Source organism: Natator depressus, chromosome 20 (assembly GCF_965152275.1).
Source record: "Natator depressus isolate rNatDep1 chromosome 20, rNatDep2.hap1, whole genome shotgun sequence".
In the NCBI taxonomy this organism is placed as follows: domain Eukaryota; kingdom Metazoa; phylum Chordata; order Testudines; family Cheloniidae; genus Natator; species Natator depressus.
In genome coordinates this window covers 7,740,920-7,765,400 of record NC_134253.1, presented here as the reverse complement: position 1 = coordinate 7,765,400, position 24,481 = coordinate 7,740,920, and the positions used below count along the sequence as shown (strand labels likewise).

The window sequence follows — 24,481 nt, the reverse complement described above, 5'->3', positions numbered from 1 at the left end:
ATTATGGACTTGGGGCTGTCCTCACACAACTTCATGAGGACAACACAGAGAGGACTGTTGCATTTGCTTCAAGGACACTAAGTAATGCTGAGAGGAAATATTCTGCAGTCGAAAAAGAAGCACTTGCTTGTGTCTGGGCTACTGAAAAATGGAGAACTTACCTGTGGGGCCGCACGTTCAAGTTGCACACAGACCACAGCCCTTTGACGACGTTGCTCACCAGGAAAGGACAGGGAAGAGCAGGATATTGTATTGCTAGATGGTCTGCAAGACTACTCTCTTTCAATTATGAGCTGGAATATAAGCCTGGAAACCAAAATGTGGTAGCTGATGGCCTTTCTCGCCTGCCTTTGCCTTCACCAGATGGTCCACAGGAGGATGAGGATGTAGTAGTTGCGCTTATTACAAACACTCTTACTGCAGTCACAAGAGAACAATTTCAAGCTGCTTGTTCAGCGTGTCCAATTCAACAAAAACTACGGGAATTTCTGACAAAGAGATGGCCCAGTAACCCTAAAAACCTTGACCCATTTTTGCTGTCTTATTTTAGAGTTTGGGATGAACTTTCTTTGCTCGATGGCTGTGTGCTACGAGGTACACAGCCGATGCTTGTGCCAGAAGAATTACAGTCAAAACTCAGACACCTGGCACACGATACTTGAAGGGCTAAAATTCATATGCTGTTTATGTTACAACCTGATATATAGACTGTGTCAGCTCTTTTCACAGGCCCAAAATTCAGAGTTTGGTCAAGAAGACAGAGGCCTAGCAAATAGTGAATAATATTAGCTAAGAAGCAGAACAAACAAAGGACAACCTTGCTTTTTGCTAAGATAAGCTTGGTCAGAAAGAAGCCAGGTGGAAATTATAATTGGGGGCTTTATCTCAAAGTTGCAAACAGACCAAAGGCATGAAAGGGGCCCTGTTTCTTCTGTAGAAGAGGTGCCTTTCTACACACCAGCCTCGAGTTTATGGAAGAGGTTCAAACATATCAGTATGAGATATGATATCCTCCCTCTCACAGATGTGCACCTTTCCTCCAAGCCATAGCCACTACCTGCCTTAGAAAGACAAATGAATAATTAAAAGACAATCTTTATTGCTATATACTTTTCATTTGTCCTTTTGCTTTAACTCCTAGGTGTGTACCTGCTGGACAATCAGGGGAGCTACTTCATTCCTATGGATCCCAAATCAGAATTCAACATATATATATATTTTATACTAACACACTTAAAATATTGTTTAATGAAAAACACCTGTGTACTAATTAAGTGACATGTGTTAACCTGAAACCATTGGCAGAGACATTATGTAACCTTTTGACCATTGGCTACTGTGCTTATCTTGTCTTGCTGTTAGACCTATCCAGGGGTTTGGAACTGCCTACCCCATCATTTCCCTCCACCCATGGAAAATCCATATAATCCATTGTAATCAATTGATTGACAGTGTCTCTGAGCCTAATAAGCGAGGTGACACTCCGTCAGCGCTGTACATAATAAACCCACGTGCTTGATTCTACACGGTGTCCATATTTGTTCCTTCAATACTCATCAAAAAATTGTCAGAACCAAACGACGACTATGGAATCTGTATTGGTGACCAGGGATGGACTCTCAAACTGAAGCACTCATAAAATCCTGTGTCACTTGCCAAATGCATGATAAGACAGCAGTGACATGTACCCCTCCATTACAGCCTGTTCCTCTTCCTGAATCTGCATGGGAAAAAGTGGCGATTGACATTGTAGGACCCTTTGATACTGCTCCAAGTGACTGCCATTATGCCATCATCTTAATAGATTTATTTCAGTAAATGGCCTGAAGTAGCGTTTACATCGCAAATCTCTTCTGTTACAGTAATTAAGTTCCTCTCTTCAGTTTTTAGCAGGGAAGGTAACCCCAAAGAACTGGTTTCAGATAATGGTAGTCAATTTACTTCCCTGGAGTTTGAAACTTTTCTAGCAGAGAGGAACATTTTACACAGAAGGTCATCCCTATATTACCCTCAAGCCAATGGGGAAATCGAATGGTTTAACAGAAGTTTGAAAGAGAGTTTGCAAACAGCTAAACTGGAAGGGCGATTGTGGATAACCTTCACTACTGATTTCTTGCAAGCATACCAGGCTACATGACATGCCACAACGCAAAGATCACCCGCAGAATTATGCATGGGAAACAGATGAATACTAAACTGAACATTGCTGGATTGTTAAAGGCACGACCTGAGGCCCCAGCCGAGGATGATGTGAGAAAAACAGTTGAACAGAACCAAGCAAAGTATAAGGCTTTCACAGACAAGTGGCGGGGTCCTAAGGAACCAAAGTTAGCGTGTGGTTTCTTCATTAGAATACGAAAACCTGGAATTTTATGCAAAGGGGACCATCAATTCACAGCTCCTCTTAAAATCATAGAGAAGAAGGGACCTTACGCCTATCGACTTTCTGATGGGCGGGTATGGAATGCTTCTTATCTTGCACCTGCCTATGCACCAAGAGGAGATTACCCCAACGCCAAGCCTGCACTGGATGACTTCACCGTAGTATCAACACAACAAGACATTGCACTGGAACCGGGGCTTGAGAGACGGCCTGTCAGACGCAGACGACCACCTGTCTGGACTAGGGACTCTGTTATGTAGTATCTACAGTGTTTTCAGTTAATATTTCTGTCAATAGTATAGTGTCTTGTTTCCTGTTTGTTCCTGTGGTTAGAACAACCATGTTTATTGTAATTGGGAGAGTTTCTTAAGAGAGGAGGGAATGTGGTGTTTAGATGTTGCTTGTAATTATTAGAATTGGGAGCACTGGCTGTTGGGAGTCTGAAAGGACAGGAAACCGGAAGGAGGTGGGGAGGAGTTAAGGAGGCTGAGGGAGAGCTACTGAGGGTGCAGCAGCAGCTTGGAAAAGAGGTTTCCACTTTAAAAAATAAAGTCCTATTGATGTTCGTTAGTACCTTGCCTAGCTACTACATATACGTATAGAGAAGGTGGAAGTTGCCCTACAAACTGTAAGAGGCTAATTAATTAAGATGAGCTGTTATCAGCAGGAGAAAAAAACTTCTGTAGTGATAATCAAGATGGCCCATTTAGACAGTTGACAAGAAGGTGTGAGGATACTTAACATGGGGAAATAGAGTCAATATGTGTAATGACCCAGCCACTCCCAGTCTCTAGTCAAACCCAAGTTAATGGTATCTAGTTTGCATATTAATTCAAGCTCAGCAGTTTCTCCTTGCAGTCTGTTTTTGAAGCTTTTCTGTTGCAAAATTGCCACCCTTAAGTCTTTTACTGAGTGGCCAGAGAGGTTGAAATGTTCTCCTACCGGTTTTTGAATGTTATGATTCCTGATGTCAGATTTGTGTCCATTTATTCTTTTGCATAGAGACTGTCCGGTTTGGCCAATGTACATGGCAGAGGGGCATTGCTGGCACATGATGGCATATATCACATTGGTAGATGTGCAGGTGAACGAGCCCCTGATGGCGTGGCTAATGTGATTAGGTCCTATGATAGTGTCACTTGAATAAATATGTGGACAGAGTTGGCATCGGGCTTTGTTGCAAGGATAGATTCCTGGGTTAGTGTTTTTGTTGTGTGGTGTGGGGTTGCTGGAGAGTATTTGCTTCAGGTTGGGGGACTGTCTGTAAGCGAGGACTGGTCTGTCTCCCAAGATCTGAGAGAGTGAGGGATCATTTTTCAGGATAGGTTGTAGATCTTTGATGATGCGCTGGAGAGGGCTGAAGGTGACAGCTAGTGGACTTCTTTTATTTTCTTTGTCGGGCCTGTCCTGTAGTAGGTGACTTCTGGGTACTCTTCTGGCTCTGTCAATCTGTTTTTTCACTTCAGCAAGTGGGTATTATAGTTTTAAGAATGCTTGGTAGAGATCTTGTAGGTGTTTGTCTCTGTCTGAGTGATTGGAGCAAATGCGGTTGTGTCTTAGAGCTTGGCTGTAGACAATGGATCGTGTGGTGTGTCCTGGATGGAAGCTGGAGGCATGTAGGTAAGTATAGCGGTCAGTAGGTTTTCAGTATAGGGTGGTATTTATGTGACTATCGCTTATTAGCGCAGTAGTGTCCAGGAAATGGACTGCTTGTGTGGACTGGTCTAGCCTGAGGTTGATGGTGGGATGGAAATTGTTGAAATCATGGTGGAATTCCTCAAGGGCTTCTTTTCCATGGGTCCAGATGATGAAGATGTCGTCAAGGTAGCGTAAGTAGAGTAGGGGCATTAGGGGACGAGAGCTGAGGAAGCATTGTTCTAAGTCAACCATAAAAATGTTGGCATACTGTGGGGCCATGCGGGTACCCATAGCCGTGCCGCTGATTTGAAGGTATATATTGTCCCCAAATGTGAAATAGTTGTGGGTGAGGACAAAGTCACAAAGTTCAGCCACCAGGTTTGCCGTGACATTATCGGGGATACTGTTCCTGACGGCTTGTAGTCCGTCTTTGTGTGGAATGTTGGTGTAGAGGGCTTCTACATCCATAAAAAGAAAAGGAGGACTTGTGGCACCTTAGAGACTAACCAATTTATTTGAGCATAAGCTTTCGTGAGCTACAGCTCACTTCATCGGATGCATAAAAGTGGAAAATGCGGTGAGGATGTTTTTATACACACAGACCATGAAAAAATGGGTGTTTATCACTTCAAAAGGTGATAACTACATCCATAGGGGCCAGGATGGAGTTTTCTGGAAGATCACCGATTTTATAAGTGTACTCTCTATGCCATTATCTAAATCATCGCTGAATGGGGTGGCACAGGCTGAGGGAAGGAGGTGCCGTGGGACTGGGGGAGTGCAGGCTGAGGGGAGGGGGTGCAGTGGACAGTGGGGGAGCAGTCTGAGGGGTAGGGGTGCAGTGGGACTGGGGGGGTGCAGGCTGAGGGGAGGGAGTGCAGTGGACAGTGGGGGAGCAGTCTGAGGGGTAGGGGTGCAGTGGGATGGGGGGTGGCACAGACTGTGGGAAGGGGGTGCAGTGGGACTGGGTGATGGCACAGGCTGTTGGAGGGGAGTTCAGTAGGGGGGTACAGGCTGAGGGGAGGGGGGGTGGCGCAGGCTGAGGGGGGTGCAGTGGTAGAGTAGGGGGGCACAGGCTGAGCTAAGAGGGGTGCATTGGGACCATGGGGTGGCACAGGCTGAAGGGAGGGGGTGCAGTGGACAGTGGGGGAGCATGTCAAGGGGAGGGGATGCAGTGGGACTGGGGGGTGCAGGCTGAGGGGAGGGGGGTGCTGCGGAAGAGTGTGGGGGAGGCTCAGGTAACTGCTGTCTGGAAAGCCGGGGAGGGATCACGCCAGCTGTGAGTCCCAGGGGACCCTCCCCAGGTGTCTCTGACTGCAAAGCCCCCCCAGCGTTGGGGTCTAACGCAGTTTCTGGAATGGGTGGCGCCCCCCTTCGATAGCGGTGGGGGGGGAGCCCTGGTGTTTCCGGGGCCCTCATGGTGGGAGGGGGGCGGGATCTGGGCCACCCGGGTTTGAAACTGCAGCTTTTTCTCATTATTGCCTAGAAGTAACTTTCCTGAAGCCTGGGCGCGTGGGGAAACCTGGAGCTGGAACGCAGATCCGGCTTCTCTGCCTCCCCCTTGCCACCCTTCCCCCACGCTGCGTCGTGGCCTCCTGCCCATGAAATCCCCACGAGCCCGGCGGTGCAGTGTGGGGGGATCCCATTGGATTGTGGTGGGGGCTGTGCAATGGGGCAGGGGGAGCATGGCTGGAGCTGACCTTGTGGTTTCATGCTGCTTCTATTGCGGTTCAGTGTGTGGAATGGGGGGGGCTCCCCCGCGTCGCCACAGAGCTGGGGCATTGCGGCAGGGCACCCGCTGGCTAGGAAGCACTGAGGAGGCCAGGAGAGAACTTCAAATGCTTACCCCGCTCCGCACTGGGCCAGCTGGGATCTGGCCTCCCCAGGCTCTGTCGGGCAAGTGGCAAACTCAGCAAGAGTCCTGGGATCCCAGCTGGTCAGCCGCCCCCCGCCGCCGCCTTTCTAGTGACTGTGAGCTGGGAGTCCTACGGACTTGCCAGCACACAGCAATGTGCCAGCGATGAGAGAGGTAATTTGCTATGAAAGGTAACTATAGTGCAAGGTTATTATTCAGGGTAGGTTTCACTCGCCCAACCCTCTGCTCTAACCACTAGTCTCCACTCCCCTCCCAGAGCTCAGAACAGAACCCAGGAGTCCTGATTCTTCTCAGCCTTCCCTGCTCTAATTCGCTAGACTCACCCCATTCCCAAAGTTGAGAACAGAACCCAGGATTCCTGACTCCCAGCCCCCCAGCCCTTCTAACCACTACAGCCCAGTCCCCTTGCAGAGCTGGGAACCCAAGGGTCCTGGCGCTCTCAGCCATCCATTTCTCTCTGGGTGGCGCTGGCTCCTGCACCCCACTTGGCAACATATGTGGAGCTGTCTTTGTCTGTAGGGTGCCAGAGGAGCCCCATTTCCTCTGTGCTGAGGCTGTTCCATTCCCATCAGCTGGGACGTAAGGGAAGGTGTCTGCGGCTGTCGAGTGCCTGGTTTGGCGGTGGAATCTCCCTGGAGCGTCAGGCCTGCCACACCCCTGACAGACCGAGGGGTTTCCTGCTGGCTGGGCCCGAACCTCCTCCTGGCACCCCAGGGCAGGCCTGCCAGCTGCTCCAGGAGCCCACGACTCTCAGCATCACACCTCGCTGTCCCAGCTGCCATGCATGTAGCCCCTCAAGGGGCTGTGGGGGTCAGAGCAGAGGGCAAAGGAGCCCTCAGATTGCAGGTGCCAAGAGATGGGCTGCAGTGGGGTTGGAGCTGACTACGCTTGATTCCCCCACCCCCCGCCAATGGGAGGCTGCTGGAACGAGGGGCTGGCGTGGGGGAGCCGGAAGCTAGGAGCTGATCTGTGTGCTGGGCACGCAGCGCGCTCCACGTGCGTCTGGAGGAAATGGCTGGAGGGGGAAGGAGTTGAGGCCGCTTAGCCCCTCGCTGGAGCCCAGGTGTGGCAGCCTCCCCGTGCTTGTCGGGGGAAGATCTCAGTTTGCGCCTCACCCTGCTGCCCAGCCATGGAAAACTGCTGCTGGGATCGTGCCTCCAGCTGCAGCCCCCTGAGGCACAGCAACCTCTGAAACCCCCTTTCAGTGTGGGGGAAGGGGTGGCAATCTGGCCAGGGCCCCAGGGAGCTATTGTGGGGGGACTGTGACTTTGCCAGCAGATGAGTGGAGGGTCTCCGGTTGCTCTCCCATGTGAGCTGAGCCACTGGTGGAGCTGCACAGGGAAGTGGGAGGGATAGATCCCCTAGCCCCTCAGCCCCAGACCGGGTCCCACGGCAGCAGGCTGGCCGGGCTAGTGGCTGGTCCCTGTCGGCCTGGCACCTGCAGCCTGGGTCCTGCTCTCCCCATGGATGCTCTGGGCTGGCGGCTGTTTTCATGAGGCCATGGGGACTGGAGCTGGGGCTGCCCTGGGTGCTGGGAGGCCCTCAGAGTCAGTTTGTCTCACTCACTCCCCCTGCTCCTGCCTGTGGGATCTCATTACTCCAACAGAGGCACTGAGTTCCCTGGCAGTAGGAACTGTGGGTGGAGGTCCCTTCCCCAGAGAGTTGAAGGTGGGGATCTGGAGGTGGGCCTTCAGGCTGTGCTAATGTAATGCCAACAGACCCTGGTCGTCAGCAGGCAGGAGCGAACCTGGGACCTCTGGAGCTTAAAGCATGAGCCTCTACCACATGAGCTAAAAGCCAACGGGCTATTAGCTAAGGCTGTAGAGCAGACTTATTTTCTCTCTCTCTTTAAGTGGTCTCGCTGCCACTCGATGGGACAGAACACCACACCCAGGAGGTGTGTGGGTTACACTAACACCCAGGAAACCCACCATGGGTCACCGTGGTACAGTCCCAATCGCTGCCCAGATGAGCTCCCCACCCCCACATGGGGACCGAGATGTCCCCCCAGCTCCCTTCTCATCCTGCATGTGGGGCTGAGGCCCCGCCCCCAGGCTTCCCCTGTTTCTACATATGGGCCTGAGGCCCCCGGCTCTGTGGTGCCTGTAGCCCCTGGCATGGCCCAGCCTCCTTGGCAGGGTGAGGGTCTCTGAGCCAAGGTCCGGGCTGGTTACTGCTGTATGAGGGGCCTGGAAAGGGGCAGAGATTAGCAGGGCAGGTCCCTGGACACTTGATGAAGACACTGGCTGGGCTTTGAGGCCCTGACAGGTCCCATGCTGGCTCCTCTTCCTGTGGGGTCCTGGTGGCCTGGGCCCATGTGCCACAGGGCAGAGGGTTCTGGGAGCAGGAGCTCTGGGGGCTGCTGTCCCCTTGGTCCCAGGGAGTGCAGGGCTCTAGTGTCTGACTGTGGCCTGCAGGTCGCTCCCAGAGCCCCCTGTGCTGGATGGCACTGGGTGTCAGGGTCACACAGGCCTTTCCTGAGCTCACTGCAGGGATGGGGGAGGGCAATGGGGCATCCCCAGGCTAAACATCCAGACCAAGTGTGGAACTTGTCTGTGTCAGCCACCACCCTCCCCGCTCGGCAGTGGGAGCCATCTCTTTCCCTGCTGCAACACACACCTTCCCAGCACGACTTCGGTACTGGCTTGACAACCCCATCTCTGTGGGGCGTTGACTCTGAACCCTTAGGTTGCCTATTAAAATCCCAGCCTTATTAGCAGTTTTACTGGTGATAATTTCCGGTTGGGGGTTGGGTATATGGATGGCATCCTGCCACCTTCCTCCAGGCCACGGGGCTCCAATAAGCCCTGGTGCCTGGCCAGGGGAGTGTGATCTAAGATGGTGCCTGCATGGTGAGCATGGCCTTGGAAGGAAGCCAGCAGGGAAGTTTTTTTGCACATGGGACTGGCTGGAAAGGCAGACATGGATTTCTGATCAAGGAAAGGGGTCGGGGAATGGACTTTGTACGTTCTTTGTAAATAAACAGGACTGTCCTGCAGAAATACTGGAATCAGCCTCAATTTCTCCTCCTAATGGAAACAACTTAGCGAGGCCCCCAGTAGCGGTGAACCACTGAGACCGAAAGGGGCAGCACACGTCAGGAGCACAGCTGGGAACGGACCCTGGGAGTCCTGGTTCCCAGCCCCACCAATCACTCAAACCCAGTCTTTGCCCTAACCTGGGAATAGAACCCAGGAGTCCTGGCTTCTAGCCTCCCCTTCTGTAACTCACTAGACCCCTCCCGCTCCCACAGCCAAGGACAGAACTGAGGTGCCCTGACTGCCAGTGGGCCCCCCCCCGCTCTAACCACTAGACACTGCTGTCTCTGAGCCCAGTAATGCCCTTCTCTGTGAATCACTTCAATTTCCTTCCTGCATCTGACTGCAGTGTGAGATCTGGGTGGTGGGGGCTGCTCAGGGGGACAAGGCAGGCCGAGTAGTGAGTGGTCTGTCTGGGAATCCTGTCTCCAGGGCAGGGGTAGAAGACCTGATGTTGGGGTTGTTGGAACCGGATAGGGCCGAGCCCTCTGGACCGGGCGGCATGCGCCTGGGCGGGCAGGAAGTTAGGCTGCCCCCCGTTGGCTCACAGTAGAGTCTCTGCACAGCCAGTTCTGCCCCCTTCACCTGGGTTGTGGGCTCCACAAATGGCTGGCACTTGGGGGGAGTGAGGGCAGGGGCTGGCTGAGTGGTGTCAGCCTAGGTGGCCCCACACTCACCACTTCCCGCCAGCGGAGCCAGGAACAGCGGCACGGGCTCGGTGCTGCACCCTCGCTAGGCAACGGCACCGTGCAGCCCCTTGTACCTCTAGAGCTAGGCTGCCAAGTGGGCAGGTGCCAGAGCTCAGCCAGGCAGGTTCCCGTCTCCTGGCTGCTTGCCTCGGAAAGCTGAGAAGAGGTGAATCTGGCTGCAGCGCTGCCTGGCCAGGAGCAGGATGGGCCTGTCTGACGGGCTGCTGGAAGCCGTTGGCTGGGGCACCTGGCTGAAAGCTGCCATGGCCTGGTGCTGAGATGGGCACAGTCCCCCTCCCCCATCCAAGACTGTGGCTCAACTGCCACCCGCCCGGCCTGAGAGCAACCCGGTGGGCACCAGGCCCAGCCAGGCGGGCGCCACCCTGGGCTGTCAGTGAGGGGTGAGAGCAGTGTGTGTAGGGGGCAATAGCACAGCCATCGCTCAGCCCAGGCTTGGCGTCCCTTCCCTCCTCTCCCCTCGGCCCTGGCAGAGCCCAGGTCAGCCCCGCCTGTCCCCACCCCAAACCCAGCATGAGGAAGTGGCCGAAGCCCCGTCCCCAGCCCCCATTGCAGAGCTCCCAGCATGTGCTGCTCCAGCTTGGCTTGGGCAGCTGGCTCAAAATCAGGCCGGGGTAGAGGGTAATAGGCACCTATGTAAGACAACGCCCCAAATATCAGCACTGTCCTTATAAAATTAGGACATGCGGTCACCCCAGCTGGGCCCCATTCACCAGGGGGCTGGGACCTTCCCTGGCTCAGTCCCATTGGACACACATGGCCTGGGGGGCAGAGTTCAGGGCCCCTGCATGAAGGGGGAATTGTTGGGGGTGGGACAAGAGTGACTGTACCCTCCTCTTGCTGTATGCCCCCCTAGGAGGTAAAGCTGTAGGAGGGGTGTAGGGCACCCATCACCCGGCTTGCCCCAAAGAGGGGCACAGAGCTGCTGGTTGGGGCAGGTTCTGCAGAGGCCGGTGCCCCAAGGGGTGGGAGTCAGTATCTACGGGGCAGGGCAGGTGCTGCCTTTCCACAGGGAAAGCCACCTGCCCTCTGCTTCAGCCCCTTCCCTGTTCAGGGGCTGGGGAGGAGGTAGGGGGTGAGGCTCTCCCCGCACAGCAGGTCGGCGCTGATTCCAGCTCCGCTCCCCACAGGAGCCTGCTGCTGGGCTTCCGCCTGCCCCAGCTGACAGCCCCACGCCTCTCCTGCCTTGCTCCCTTTCCATGCCCTGGCCTGACCCAGGGCCCACGATCCCCTTCCCCTCTGCTGTTACCCCCTGCTGAGACTCTTCTCCCCCAGCCCACTGCCCTCTCCTCTGGCTCCCAGGGGGACGGGGGCAGCTAAGGGGGAGAAGGAGGTGGCAGAGAAGAGCTGGGTTTCTCCATGCAAGTGCAAGACCCTTTTGCCCCTAAGGCACCAGGGATGAGATGCATCAGGAGAGCAGGGGCTTAGCTAAATGGTGCCATCCCAGAGCAGCAAGTCTCTGGGCCAGGCCATGGTACAGGTACATTATTTGCCTCCACAGCGCTTCATGTTCTTCCTCCCCCTGAGAGACCCCCAAAGCTCTGCCATTGTCCCTCATTAACCAGCGCTCAAAGCATACATCCTGAAGAGCTACGCTGGGACAGACTTGTTCTAACAGGGGGGCCCTTGGGAGCCTGTGCCGATCCAGTGCAATGGCTGCCTTTCTGTCCATCTGTCCACCCAGGGGCCCCCCTCATCCAGCCCCATCACAGGCTGGGCACCTCTCACTCATTCCTGCATTTATCCTCACACACCCTGGGCGGCAGGGCAGAGCTGTTAGCCCTACTGGACAGAGCAGGAACTGAGGTGCAGAGCCACCAAGGGACTTAGGTGCCTAAACCCCAGTTTTAAATACCCCTGCAATCCACAAAGGTGCCAGTCCACTGCTGCCAAACACTGCAGGCGCCTACCTCCCCTTAAATTTCTGCCTCCGGGCACACGCACGGCAGCTGCAGTTTAAGCATCCAGAGGCCTGTCTCCTACCCAAACCCCCATGCAAGCCACAAATGCCAACGGGAGCACCGCCCCACTGCAGATTCTGTGGGGTGTCAGGGGAGACACAGCTCCATTCCACACAGGGTAAAGGGCAGCTGAACCTGTCTACATGAGGGATTGGGCTGGGCCAGCTGCAGCAGGGGCTGCTGGTATCTGCTGGGATTGGGGCACTCCCAGCAGACCAGGCCCTAGGGGGATGAGCTCCAGTTCCAGCAGGGATCTCCACAGGCAGCTCCTGGGTGGGGGTTTTAGCCCAAGAAAGGTGAGCAGAGCAGCCAAATGATGAGTGTGCCTCAGCGAGAGAGAACTGCTCCCTGCTGGAGGGATGAGCACAGATCTATTTCAGGGGGGCTGGGACAAGGTGGCCCCAGTGCTGGGACTCTCCAGTGTCCCTGCTGCAGCAGGCCCAGTGTCACAACCCCTCCCTGTGCAGGAGTCACTTACAAGCCTCATCCACCCCAGGAGAATGTCTGCCCCCCACCCACATGGGGGGGCCAGACAGAATCACAGATGAAGCCTGAGACAGCTGAAGGCTCCACCCAGAGCAGCCCAGCCTGGGGCACGAAGCTGCCCCCCACCCCCAGCCCCCATTGCACTCCCCTTGCTGGCTCCAGTGCCCTGCACTCTGCCCTAGATCCCCCACCCAGCCCAGCCACAGGAGCCCTGATTCTCCATGGGTGGCGCTTAACTCCTCCTGCTTGAGAGCTGGGCCCGATTTCAGCAGGAGATGGACTGTGATGGGTCTCCCTGCCCAGGCCCTTCTCCTGCCCCCAACCTGCTGAATCCGCCCCCTCCCCCATTTATCCCTGTTAAGGGGACAGGGCTCTCCACAGGTCTCCTCCCAGGGCTCCGCAAACTGCTCCCAAGCCCACCCCAAGGCCGGGCTGGTGTAGGGCTCTGTGTGGGGCTGGGCCCCGGTCCCCACCTAGGAGCAGACGGACTCCAGCACAGAGTGTGCCAGGGCCCAGAGCTGGCGAGTGGCCTGGTGGAGGGGTCTGGAGCACAGGGGTGAATCCAGAGCCCGGCTGCTTTGGGCGCTGGGTACTCCAGAGCCAGCTGTGCCCAGCCTGCGCCATCAGCAGAGACACCAGCCATGCCTGCTAGCAAAGGAATGGGCCTGGGAGAAGGGGCTGCAGGCCTGCCCAAGAAGGGGGTCTGTGGTTAAGGTCCTGGCCTTGGAGCCACGTTCCCTGGGTTCTAGCCTAGCCTCTGCCCTGTGCTCCTGCTGGGCTGTCACACAATTCAGCCCCTTTGTGGGGGAGGCTGCTAGTTCTGGTCCTAACCTCTCTGGGCCTCCAGTGTGTGATGCAACTCCAGCCAGGGCTGAGAAAGGAGAGCCCCCAGCAGCAGGGGGACTGGAGCTGAGGCATAGGGGTGTGGCTGTGCTGGGGAGGGGGAAGGCCAGGCCTCCCCTGCTGAGGTCTGTTTCTAACCCTGAGCACTTTAAGCAGGAGGATGGTCTGTGGTTCTGGTGCTGGGCCAGGCCACCTGGGTTCATTCTGCCACAGACTCTGGGCGGCCCTAGGCGAGTCCCTTCCCCTCTCTGTGCAATGGGGATAAGGATCCTTCCCTCCCTCCTAAACCCTGGGGTGTCTGTGATGTGCCCAGATACCCCGGTGAGGGGCCCAGCCCAAGACCTGGGGCCGGGAGCGCTGCACAGCAGCTGATGGAAAAGCGAAAGTGAGCCGTTTTACTGGGCTGGGGCAGCAAGAGCCAGCTCCCCTCTGCTCAGGGCTGGCTTCCCCTTCCCTGCCCACTCCCATGGGGGGAGTCTGGGGCCCTAGCGACTCAGACAGCGAGGAAGTGGGGCAGCCCAGGTGGTCTCCTGCCCCCCACAGCCACATGGGAGGAAGCAGGCACAGCTTTGCCTCTCTGCCCAGTCAGTGGCTGTAAGCTGGGCTGCTGCCCCCTACTGGCCCAGCCAGGCCCAGCTCCCAGAGGCATCCACACGCCACCCATTTACCAGATCCCCAGCAGTCCCGGCTGGAAACTGCAGCCTCTCCGCAAGCAGGGGCAGCCTGGGGCGGGGAAGGGGGAGGAAGCACAGCCCCAGGCAGGCAGATCCCTGACTAGTCCCGGGAGGTTTCCTGACATGCAGCTCCCTTGGCCAGGGCCGGCCACACCTGCCAACACCAGGGAGGTTTCTGTACCAAATGCCGTTTATTAAATACACTCAGAGCATGGGGACCATAAGGCAGCACTTTCTATCCAGAGGCCATCACCCTCTGCAGAAGGATTTACAGACAAGGCGCTAAGGAGCCCATCCCTGGCAGAGAGCACTGGGATCTAAGCACCCGAAGCTCCAGCCATACGTACGGGCAGCAGAGCACAGGGAGTCACTAAGGGGAACGGTAAGCATGGGGAATCCACGGCAGAAGTCAGCTGCTTGCCCACAGCCATCCTTTCTAGCGAGGTCAGCGCTAAGCTCTCCCCACCCTGCCCCGACACCACTGCAGTGAAACCCCGGCTCCAGGCACTGAGCAGGGGCTCCCACCTGCCAGGAACAACAGAGCTTAAGAGCACTGTGATCGGAGTCCCAGGGGAGCCTGCAATGAGGTCACTCAATTAGGGTGAACTGCAAAGAATGGGACAGACGATCCCCAAAACTGGTGGATATTCCAATACTTAGATTTACCAAGCCAGCATAAAACAGCTTCTATAATACCTCACTGGTTACCCAAAGCCAGCAGCACAATTCCCTTAAAGCAACCCAGCCTCAGGCCTCCACCCAAACACCAAATTAAATATGATGAGGATTACTGAAAATCTTATTCATCATATAAGAAAGTTCTACCAATCCCAAAGGATCAGATACATTACCTCCCAGGTTAATGAATATTCCAGATCTTACCCAAATACACGCTTACTGTCAATTCTTCTTAACTAAACTAAAATTTATTAAAGAAAAGAAAAAAGAGAGAGTTTTGGTTAACAGATCAGTATACATACAGACATGAGTACAGTTCTTGAGATTAAATTCAAAGTAGAGATAGTGAGCTTTGTAGTTGCAAAGAGTTCTTTCAGAATTAGTCCAATGTCCATATTCAGGGTGATTCCAGAGTAGGACTGGAGATCTCAGCCTTTTGATTTAAGCTTCCCCTGCATGAAGCATCAAAGCAGGTCTGAGATAAAAAGGATCACCCCCCAAGGGAACTTTACACAGTTTCAGGCCTCCTTTGACAGGTCGGAGTCCTTAGGTGAATAATAGGCAATTATGGAGACCTATTTCCTAAGCATCACCAGCAATTAGCTACACAAATTAATATAAGGCAATCTATCCATTAGGCAGTCTATCACAAACTTTAAAGAGACATATAGACAATGATATTATTTCACCCAAGATTCATCTAAATGCTAATATTCTCTTTTGATCTCTGAATCAATAGCTATAGTGACAGACAGGAACTGTCTGTTTACATGTCTAACATTAAACAAGATATGAGTAAACACATACAATTAGTATCACCTTTAATTTCTAACAACATCGGTTTGGATTTCAAAGTTCTAGCCTATCTACCACGGAATAGCCCTAATTACCATTCACATACTTTTCTAACATGTCTCCAATGGTTGAATCTGGGTCATTTATCCTGCAGGATGCTTAACCCTTTCCGGCCATGCGTCACATTTTGTATAAGATTTGTTGCAATTATATAACAGTGGTATCAACAATGATTTGCATGGTCATATTTTAATCAGATAATGTTACACACACACACACACACCCTGCCCTGGCACCACTGCAGTGAAACCCCGACTCCATGCACAAAGCTCCCAACTGCCAAGAACAACAGAGCTGAAGACCAAGTGCTTAGATCCCAGGAAATGCAGTATTCTTGTTATGCTTCCCCAAACCAGGCATCCCAAATCACCTTCACTCTGCCCAGAGAGATGCCAGCAGCCAGCTCCCCTTCTGGACACAAAAGACCATCATCATGTGTACTGCAGTAGTGCCTAGGAGAGTAAGACCCACTGGGTGCAAGGGCACTGACACAGAGAAGCTCCTGGCTGGAGAAGGGAGGCCGAGATCCTGCTTCTCTCCAGGCATCACCCACTTGCCCAGGGCACTGGGCACAGAGCCCCCTCACAGCACAGGGCAGCACAGGGATGGTGGGCGAAGACAGGAGGGTAAGCGGGGTACGGGAGAGGGTGTTCAGGTTACCTTAGTGCTGATGAGGTCAGCACAGCCTCTGGGGCAGCTGCCTGACTGCACCTGCCTTCCCAGAACTCCATGGTTGGACCCCCAGCGAGAGCCCGGGGGTCTTGTCCTGCCACTCACAGACCTGACAGCACCCGACTAGGGCCTGGTCTACACTACACAGTTAGGTCGATGTAAGCTGCCTTACATCAACCTAGCTATATCAGTGTCCACACTGCTACTCCTGAGGGCATTCTGTGCCAAAAAATTAATTCTGCAAGTTTTATTTGTCAATAAATAAATGTAGAGGCTCCAGCATGGCAGTGGGGAGCACAGGTCAATGGCTGAATGAAGGTGGGAGATCACCCTGAAGCCCTCCCACACCTCACCCCCGGGACACGGACTCAGTGGTGAGACTGCACCCAACCCTAACACAGCACAAGGCCTGGACCTACCCCAGAAATACCCTGGGGCCCTGCCCCTCTGCACCAGGCACACCAGGTCTGGGGCAGGCAGGCTCAACCAGGGAGGAGCTAAGTGTGGAGGGGCTCAGTGTGGGGGGATTGGATTCTGTGTGGAACAATCTGGATGCAAGCAGCTCAGTGGTGGGGCTAGGTATGAGGGGATCTGATGCACAGAGGCCCATGGGGTGGGGGGGCGTTTCCAGGTGCAATCGGACTCTGCAGGTCTTCCAGGTGAAAGTGGTTGGGGCTCAGCACAGGGGTCTGGGTTTGGGGATCTCAGCAGGGGGGTCTGGGTGCTGGGGAACTGAGGCTTGGTGGGGTGGGGATCTGGGTGCAGCTAGTTGCAGGTCAGTGGCTTGGGAGTCTTGATGTGGAAGCTCAGGGTGGTTCATGGGGTGGGGCTCATCAGGATGGGGGTTTGAGTGTAGGGAGCTCAGTGGGGGGGGTCTGGGTGCAGGGGGGCTCCAGATGAAGGGGTTGACGTTCAGTGGGGTGGGGTTCGGGTATGGAGGGCTTGGAGGGTTCTGGGTGTACGGGGTGAGGCTTGGCAGGGGTGTCTGGGTATGGGATGTCCAGAAGTTGGGTGGATGGGGGAGCAGCTCCCTGTACACTGCCCCCTGCCCCCACAGCTGAGGAGCAATGCAGGCAGGAAGCAGGGGAGGATGCTGAGCTTCCTGCAGCTGGGGGAGGTTTCTGCAGGTGAGTCTGACACAGCCCCAGCCACTCCATGCAGGGGAAGAGGAAGTCCCATCCTCTCCTGCCTCCAGCCCAGCTGGGACTAGCAGCTGATCCCAGCTCAGGGTAGGAGCCACTGGCTGGGGTGTGATTTACCTCTCCACTAGCTGCTCCAGATGCCTGAAATGATGTACCTGTGTAGCTAGGGAGTGGTGCATGCCTGCTCTTGCAGCTTCCCTTTGCTTCCCTGCTAGAAAATAATTTTTCTTCAGGGAAGCAAAGAAATCTGCCAGGGAAATGAATTCTGTGCACATGCCGTGACACAGCATTCCCCCAGGAGTAACACTGCAGCCTTGCTCCTGCTGACGTAAGTGCCCTAGTACTCCAACATAACAAGTCCACCTCCACAAGAGGCGGAGGGCTTAAGTCGGTGTGGATAGGGCGACGCAGCATCCCTGTGGTCACTTACATCAGCACTTGGCTGCCATTCTTATCAATTTCATGGCTCCCTGTTGGAGCCCATGTCACAGTTCAGGCTGTCACCCTGGGGCGGGTGTAGGGCTCCAGCTAGAGACCAGCTGCCCTCGGAATCCCAGTTCCCGGCTCCCCATCCGGATCCTCGCAGCCGCCCAGGCTCTGGGTGCGGAGTTCCCCGTGGGGAGCCGGGGGGGGGGCAGCAGGGCTCCTGGTGGTGGGGAGCAGGGAGTTGAGAGCCTGGGGAAGGGGGTGGGGCAGCCACACACAGAGCTGAGAGCCCAGGCTCTCAGGCCCCTGAACTGCCCACTTAAGTTGGTGGAGGCATGCTGGTAAGGAGGGTAGTGTGGATATGAATCTGCAGTGGTTGTAAGTTGACCTGTGTTAGGTCAACTTACATTTGTAGTGTCGACATGAACATAGTTACCTCTGGCAGCACCAGACTCTGCCAGGGGCCACTACACTGCAGACTTGGTGCTGGGAGCAGAGAGGGGCCGCAGCTCCCAGTGTGCACAGATCCCCCGGCCCTTGGCTCTGTGCACTGTTAGGGGAAGCACCGGGTGGAATGGGATCCTATAGCCCTGTGCAGGCCCCAGCACATCCCTTCCTGCCTCGGGGCTGCCACCCACTAGCCCCTCCGCTCATTCCCTGCAGCCAGTGGGGCTGCAGCAGCCACTTCCCCCTCCTGGCTCCTTCCAGCCCAGCACTTGCGCCCCCACCCAACCCATCTCCCCAGCATCGGAGGGGCACCTCACTGGGTTCTGTGTGCAGCACAGGGTCGAGCCCCATGGAGGGGCAGGGGCCCTACCTGAACTCGTTCCTGTAGTAATCGAGGGGTGGCATCAGTGCTCCAGGCTTGGAGAAGCTGAACATATAGGCCTTCAACTCCTGTGCCGTCAGGCACTGCTCAGGGTTCTGGATTTCTGCCTTCCTGCCGGCCAACATCTCCTTCAACATCTGCCTCAGGACAGATACAGCCGGGGTCAGGGACAGCTCAGATCCGGGGCCTGGTGAGCCAGGGGGAGGGCTCCCAGCAAACAAACCCCATCCAGAACCAGGCAGCCTAATCCCTCCACAGGGATGGCTCAGATCCAGATCCTGGCGAGCCAAAGGGGCAGGGGCCTGGCTCCTGGCCAACAGGCTGGTATTCCCCAAATCTTAACCCCATCCAGAGCTAGCGAGCACCCCCCCACAGCAGGGATGGGGAGCCCCCATGAAATGCAGAAGCAGAATTCCACCTAGTGTCAAGGCCCTGGCTCATGGGGGCTCCCCCCCCCCGAGATGACCCTGACCAGCTACTGGGACAGCTGAGGTGCTCCCCAGAATTGTCCCCGTTCTTCCTAGCCTGCAGGCTTAGCATGGAGTCAGCGGCCTCCATGGAGGAATCTGACCTATTCGGGCTCCTCTATCCCAGAATGGACCCCTCGCACGCTCGTGCTGCTTCTCCTAGAACAGTGTTTCTCAACCTTTTTCATACCAGGGACAAGCTTGCAGCCTTCCTAAAGCGTGTCAGGGAGATCTCAGGGACCAGCGCTGGTTCTCGCACTGGTCGTTGAGAAGCACTGCCCTAGAGCCCCCATGTGGCTTTGATCAAGCAAGGGCTGTCTCCCCAGTGGGGGCCCATAAAAGCACATGTAGAGAGGGCCAAGTCCCGCCCCTCCCCACAACAGAGTCACACAAGCATCCCAAATCCCAGGGGAGAGTCTCAGAACAATGAGGGACCATAACATACGTCTCCTCAGTGAGCAAGCGGGAAGAGCCTGTGGGCCCTGGGGGATGGAGAGAGAGGCGGTCACACTGCTGAGCTCCTGCCTCCAGGTCAGGCATGGACAGGACATACACACAGCCGGGGGGGGGGGGCACATGGGGATAACCCACCTGGATCAACCCCACACCCCATCTACCCCAGGATCCCATATCTGACAGGACTAGTGCCAGCTGCTACAGAGGAAGGGGTAAGAACCCACCCCCAGCCCTCGCAAGGTCTCTTCCCAGGCTCTGATAGAGATACACTAAAGCCCTGAAGCAGGACTGCCCATCTCCTGGCCAACATGGTGTTTTGCCTTTGGTTTTGGTCATAACCTAACAACTCTGGCTCTTCTCCTTACCCAGAAAAACATCCAGTTCCTGCTTGAACCTCTCTAAGTTCAGGCCTCAATGACTTCCTGTAGCAGGGAGTTCCACTGGCTAATTATTTCCTTTCATGGGTTTGACTTTCCTGCCTTTCTCCTGAAGTCTGGCTCTAGGCAGCCCAGAACAAAGCACCTTGCTCCAAAGGGCCAGGGTCCTTTAGTATAAAGTTCAGCTCCCTTCGAACCAGAGTTTATTGGATTACTATTTAGCTACTCCTTGCAGCAGTTCCAGTATAGGTGGGTATAATCCCAGAATTCAGCTAGGCCAGCACCCTTGCAAAAAGCACCTGGGATCTTTAACAAGTGCCAGTGGTTAGGGCCTCTGTTTTACCCGCCAGCTGAAAAACAAGGGACTGCCGGACGCAGTGCGAGTCACCACTCAGTGGGCAGGTTCTCTCCCCCTGCACTGTGCTGGCCCCAGTGGTGCTGGGGGTGGGGAGGCCTAACTTCAGAAGCCAGTGCTGATTCCAATATCCCAGCAGGGCTGTATGGGGCGCTGAAGGAGCTGCACACCAGAGCTGTAACTGTCTGCGGTCATTAACGATCCCCTGGCAGCTTTCCTGAGTCAGAGTTAAACTCCCACTGGGGCCATTCTACCCTGCATCCCTGACCTCCAGCCCTAACATGCTGCATAGTGGGTGGTTACCAGGTGCCACATCCCCTCCCCAGAGGTGGCTGCACCCAGGACTCTGGCGGAGAGCGAAGGGGCAGTTCTATAAACCAGCACATTTGGAATTCTAGTTAAGCTGAGCCACAGCTGCCAGGTCCCTTCCCACTCCCCCAACCAACTAGCTCCACTCCCTGCTCCCACCCCACTCACCCCCTGCTCTCACCTGGGAGACACCCATGGTCAAGAGCAGTTCAGGCAGCCTCTGGAGCCGGAACATCAATATGTAGCTGGAGTGCAGCAGCTGGCAGGCTACATACTCTGCAGCAGGTGGGCAGAAAAGCAGACACAGACATGCTGAGGCTGGAGGGTCTCCTACCCCGGTGCTCCCGGGAACACCCAGGGCTCCCACCAGAGGCAGAAGCCAAAGTCACAGCACATGCCAGGCTCACAGCAAGTGCCAGTGACGTCATTTCAGAGCTTGCTTGAGTTGGCCTGGTGCTCGGACAGCCTGCAAACCCTATGGAGGCAGGGAGCTCCAGCCACAACGCAGAGACCCCAAGAGTCCTTGCCTCCCCACCCCAAGGAGTGCCACTGTCACCTGGTCGGGACCTCCGTGCTGCTGGCAGGTGCCAGAGCCGCCTGTGCTGCAAGAACTAGCCTCCTTTGCCCTGGACCTGCCACAGACCCTCACAGGGGGAGCTCAGCACCCCTGCAGGTCAGAGCCTCACCTTGAAGTATGGACAGGTGGGTGGCGTTCATGATAATGAGCTTCTCCACCATGTTAGGGGGCTTATTCCTTCCCCCACTTACTTCCCTGGTCCTTCTCGCATGAACAGAGAGCAACAATACCCGAAGTCCAAAGGTGCAAACAATTCGATGTTTATTGGGGTGAACTTCCAGCAAGCATGATTCCAGTTTCCTTCCTCAGTGTCCCCCTTCCCAGCTCTGACACCACAGAGCCTTACAGCTGTGTCCCTGTTCCCATTCCTGCCCTTAGCAAAACATGATTCCAATTTCCCCACCCCCATTCCCTGTTCCCATTTCCCCCACCCACTTCCTGATTGACTGCAGACTATATAGTAAAACTTGAGTTCTGCTTTGCTATACCTTAACTAGTCATGTTCCTGAAATTTAACTAACCGATCCTAACATATTGTAACATGATTATGTAACCAATTATATCCCACCACCTTAATTAGTTTACACCCAGCAAAATTAATTATACAGCGGACAGGAACAATCACAGAACCAGACAGAGATTATACAGACAAACAATAACGAAGTGGGAACTATAATGACAAAACAATACAGAAATGAGGATTTCACATCCCAGCTAGTGATAAGTGAGTTCTTGCCAGACAGGATGCTATCAAACTAAGTTTCCTTTTACATTTTCTAGGCACTTCGCTTTTTCTGGAGGCGATAGGCATTATCAGGACAGGACTGTATTCCTAACAGCCCAGTAGCACCTTATTTCAATGTGACTAGTTTGGAATGTGAGGATGTGACCAGTTGCTTCCCAGCTTATGGCTGCCTCTGCTGCTTAGCCAAAGGCCTTAGCCTAAGAACAGGGCCTCAAACTGTCACAGTAAGAGAAGGACCTTACACTGGCAGACAGTGATTTTTATTCTTTCTTTTATATCTCTATAACTAGCCAAATGATAAGAATACACCTAAATTGGGGCAATAGCCAGAGGCTGGGACAGCCTGGACGGACCAAGCAAGCAAGCGAGTGGGATGGGACACTGAGCATCTGTCTCTGCTACAGGCACATGGGCTCATTGCTCCAGTTCTCGCCCCAGAAATGGATCTCCAGACTCAGCAGAGCACAGCCACGCAGTCACACGGCAGCCAAGCTCTTCCCACTTGCTGCTACGTGGCGTCCAACCAGGGAGATGCTAAGGGTTGGGGGGCATATCCCAGGCTTCACAGCGCCCCACCCAACCACGGTGGTGCTCTGGGGTTGCCGTTGTGGGGGCTGGAGGAGAACCCCTCTGGCTGGGCATTTCCACAACTCATCCGAAGGGGGGAGCCATCTGTGACCGTGTCAAGAGGGATGCAGCAGGGTCTCAAGGAAAGGCCCCCTCTGCACCTGGGAACAGCTTTAGCAGGGAGGTTCCTCTCCTCCAGCACAGGGGCCAGCTCCCTTGCAGCTCATACCCTCCCAAGCCGAAGCACAGAGGGGGAGGCCTCCATTCACACGTGCCCGGCAGCCACTCCTCACCCTTCTGGTCCTTGGTGCCCAGCGCCTGGATGACACCATGCACGTCCTCCAGCAGGGCCTCCATCCGGTAGTGCTGCTTCCTGCGTGGGGCGTCTGAACCCCCATAGCCTCGCAGGTCCAGCACCGCCACCTGGAACTGCCTCTTGAATTCCTGCAGCTGGTAGCACCAGGCAAACCTGCCAACGCACACAGCCCTGAGCTCAATCAGTGCCCAGGGGATACCTTGCCCAGCCGGGGGAAGGGAGGAGAGTCCCTGCCAGCTAAATCTCGGGGCCATTCCCAGCTGCTCCCTAACCCTCCCATCCGCTCCACAGCTGCCTGGCCAGGGCACTGCCCAGAGCCGGGGCTGAGCGCGGGGGCCTGAGCTGTGATAGCCAGCGCCCCCAGCCCAGCTCACCCAGCGTCGCACGACACACCTCTGTGAAGAAAGAAAGGGGCGTCGCAGGAGGACCATGCAGCTTCTCGGTGGCACCATCTTCCAGAGCCCAGCTCTCTGGGGAGAGAATTCAGGGTTCCTGAGCAGGCCCTGTCTTGGCGATGGGACCCTCCTTCCAGGCCAGCCTTTGAACCGGTGTCCACCGTGTGTTTTGCCCTTCACCTGCCCTGCCTCCCTCACGCTGTCAGCTCCTTGGGGCAGGGACTGCCTGCTGCTTGGTCTGTGCAGCACCAGCGCAATGGGGCCCTGACCCAGGCTGGTCCTTAGGCATGACTGTAATAAACACCCCCTCATCCCAACTCCTCACTGGCCACGGGAAGCAGGCGCCCCTCCCACCCAAGAGCAGCCAGAGAGACCTACCAGTTCTGGGGGAATCTGTGCAGACACCGCATGAGCTGCGCTCCCTCCTGGCCAGCTGTGACATAGTGCAAATGCAGCCCCGAGCCCGGCAAGGACGGGGAGGGGGGAGAAGGGGACGTTCATGCCCAGTCACCCAGGAGTCAGCTGCACCATGGCGGGAGCAGGGCGGCACTTCCAGCGCCTCCCCTGACCAATGGGGCTGCTGGGCTTGGCAGCTGGTGTCCCCCTGGTTTGTCCCATCCCGGACCCTAGCCTTGTCTGCAGCACCTGCCCCAGCTTCCCCACTGCCACAGCCCCATGTCAGCAAGAACCATGGGAGACAGCTGGGCAGGAGGCTGGCAGAGCCCCACGGGTACCAGCTGGCAAAGGGTTCACTGTTCCAACAGCCTGACAAACTCACTACACCGAGCACACCACTTTCATGGCGTTTACCCAGCAATGATGTCATGGGAGGTCTCCAATGGAAGGCGCTGTCATCCCACTCCTCAGAATCATTGCTGGGAAGAGGGGGGTACGGCTGAAAATGAAGGAGTTGTGTATATGCACTGAACATATTGTTTAACGTCTGTGTCCAAGGCAGAGCTGACAGGTTCTGGGTCACACAACGGCTGTAGATTCACTGGTCTCTCTGTCGGCCACGGAGCATAAGCATTGTGAGCCAACCCCAGGGAAGCCCCATTTACACATGGAGTCAACAAGAAAGGAGCAAAGGGAGGGAACTTTGGGGATACAAGCAGAGGCAAGGAGACGCCCCATGGCCTGCACTCAGGAAGTAAAGGCACAGCACGTTTACATGCGTGAAAACAAGCTCCCAGCCAGCCTTGCCTGGAACCACTGCCACGGACTTTTCGTCCAAATTCTTCTTCTTAGCTGAGGTTAAGAGAATGATTTTAAAAGTTTTTGCTCCTGTGAATGATTATCTCCTAAAGGACCTGATGCGCCTTGCTAACATAGCAGTATTGATAACTTGCCTGTGAAGAACTTCAGCAAAAGAAACATTTGAAGATTGTTCCTGAGATTTCACCCAAGCACCATTTTGAAAGATGCATGTGATGAAACGTCAATATTAAGATGTGCCACCAAAAAAGCCAAGGTACTGCCCCCAAAATGTCAAGATTTCATAGTCATTGAGCACTTACCAGGACTCCGAAGTGTAAATGAGCATCAGTGGTCCCAGATTTCTCAGGAACGGATTGATGAAACCACTGGTGAAGGGCAGTGGGTAGTTGAGCTACCCAGTTGGTTCCTTGAGATAGTAAAGCCTTTATGATCTTTTTCTTTAAAGTTTGGTTTGCTCGTTCTACCAGTCCAGAACTCTCAGGGTGGTATGG

The 24,481-nt window shown here is 55.1% G+C and overlaps 1 protein-coding gene and 1 long non-coding RNA gene across 2 annotated transcripts in view; one reads left to right on the top strand and one right to left on the bottom strand.

Annotated features, from left to right (window-relative positions):
* LOC141975005 (uncharacterized) overlaps positions 1 to 24,481 on the top strand; it is a 135,348-nt gene that overhangs the window by 19,117 nt on the left and 91,750 nt on the right. The gene's annotated exons all lie outside the window — the stretch shown is intronic.
* On the bottom strand, positions 18,193 to 23,245 carry EPHX3 (epoxide hydrolase 3; the record flags this gene model as incomplete). The annotated part of the gene is made up of 5 exons (XM_074935532.1): positions 18,193 to 18,345; positions 20,354 to 20,448; positions 20,859 to 20,926; positions 22,291 to 22,530; positions 23,151 to 23,245. Coding segments are annotated over 5 exons (651 nt in total), but the record flags the coding sequence as incomplete, so codon positions are not given.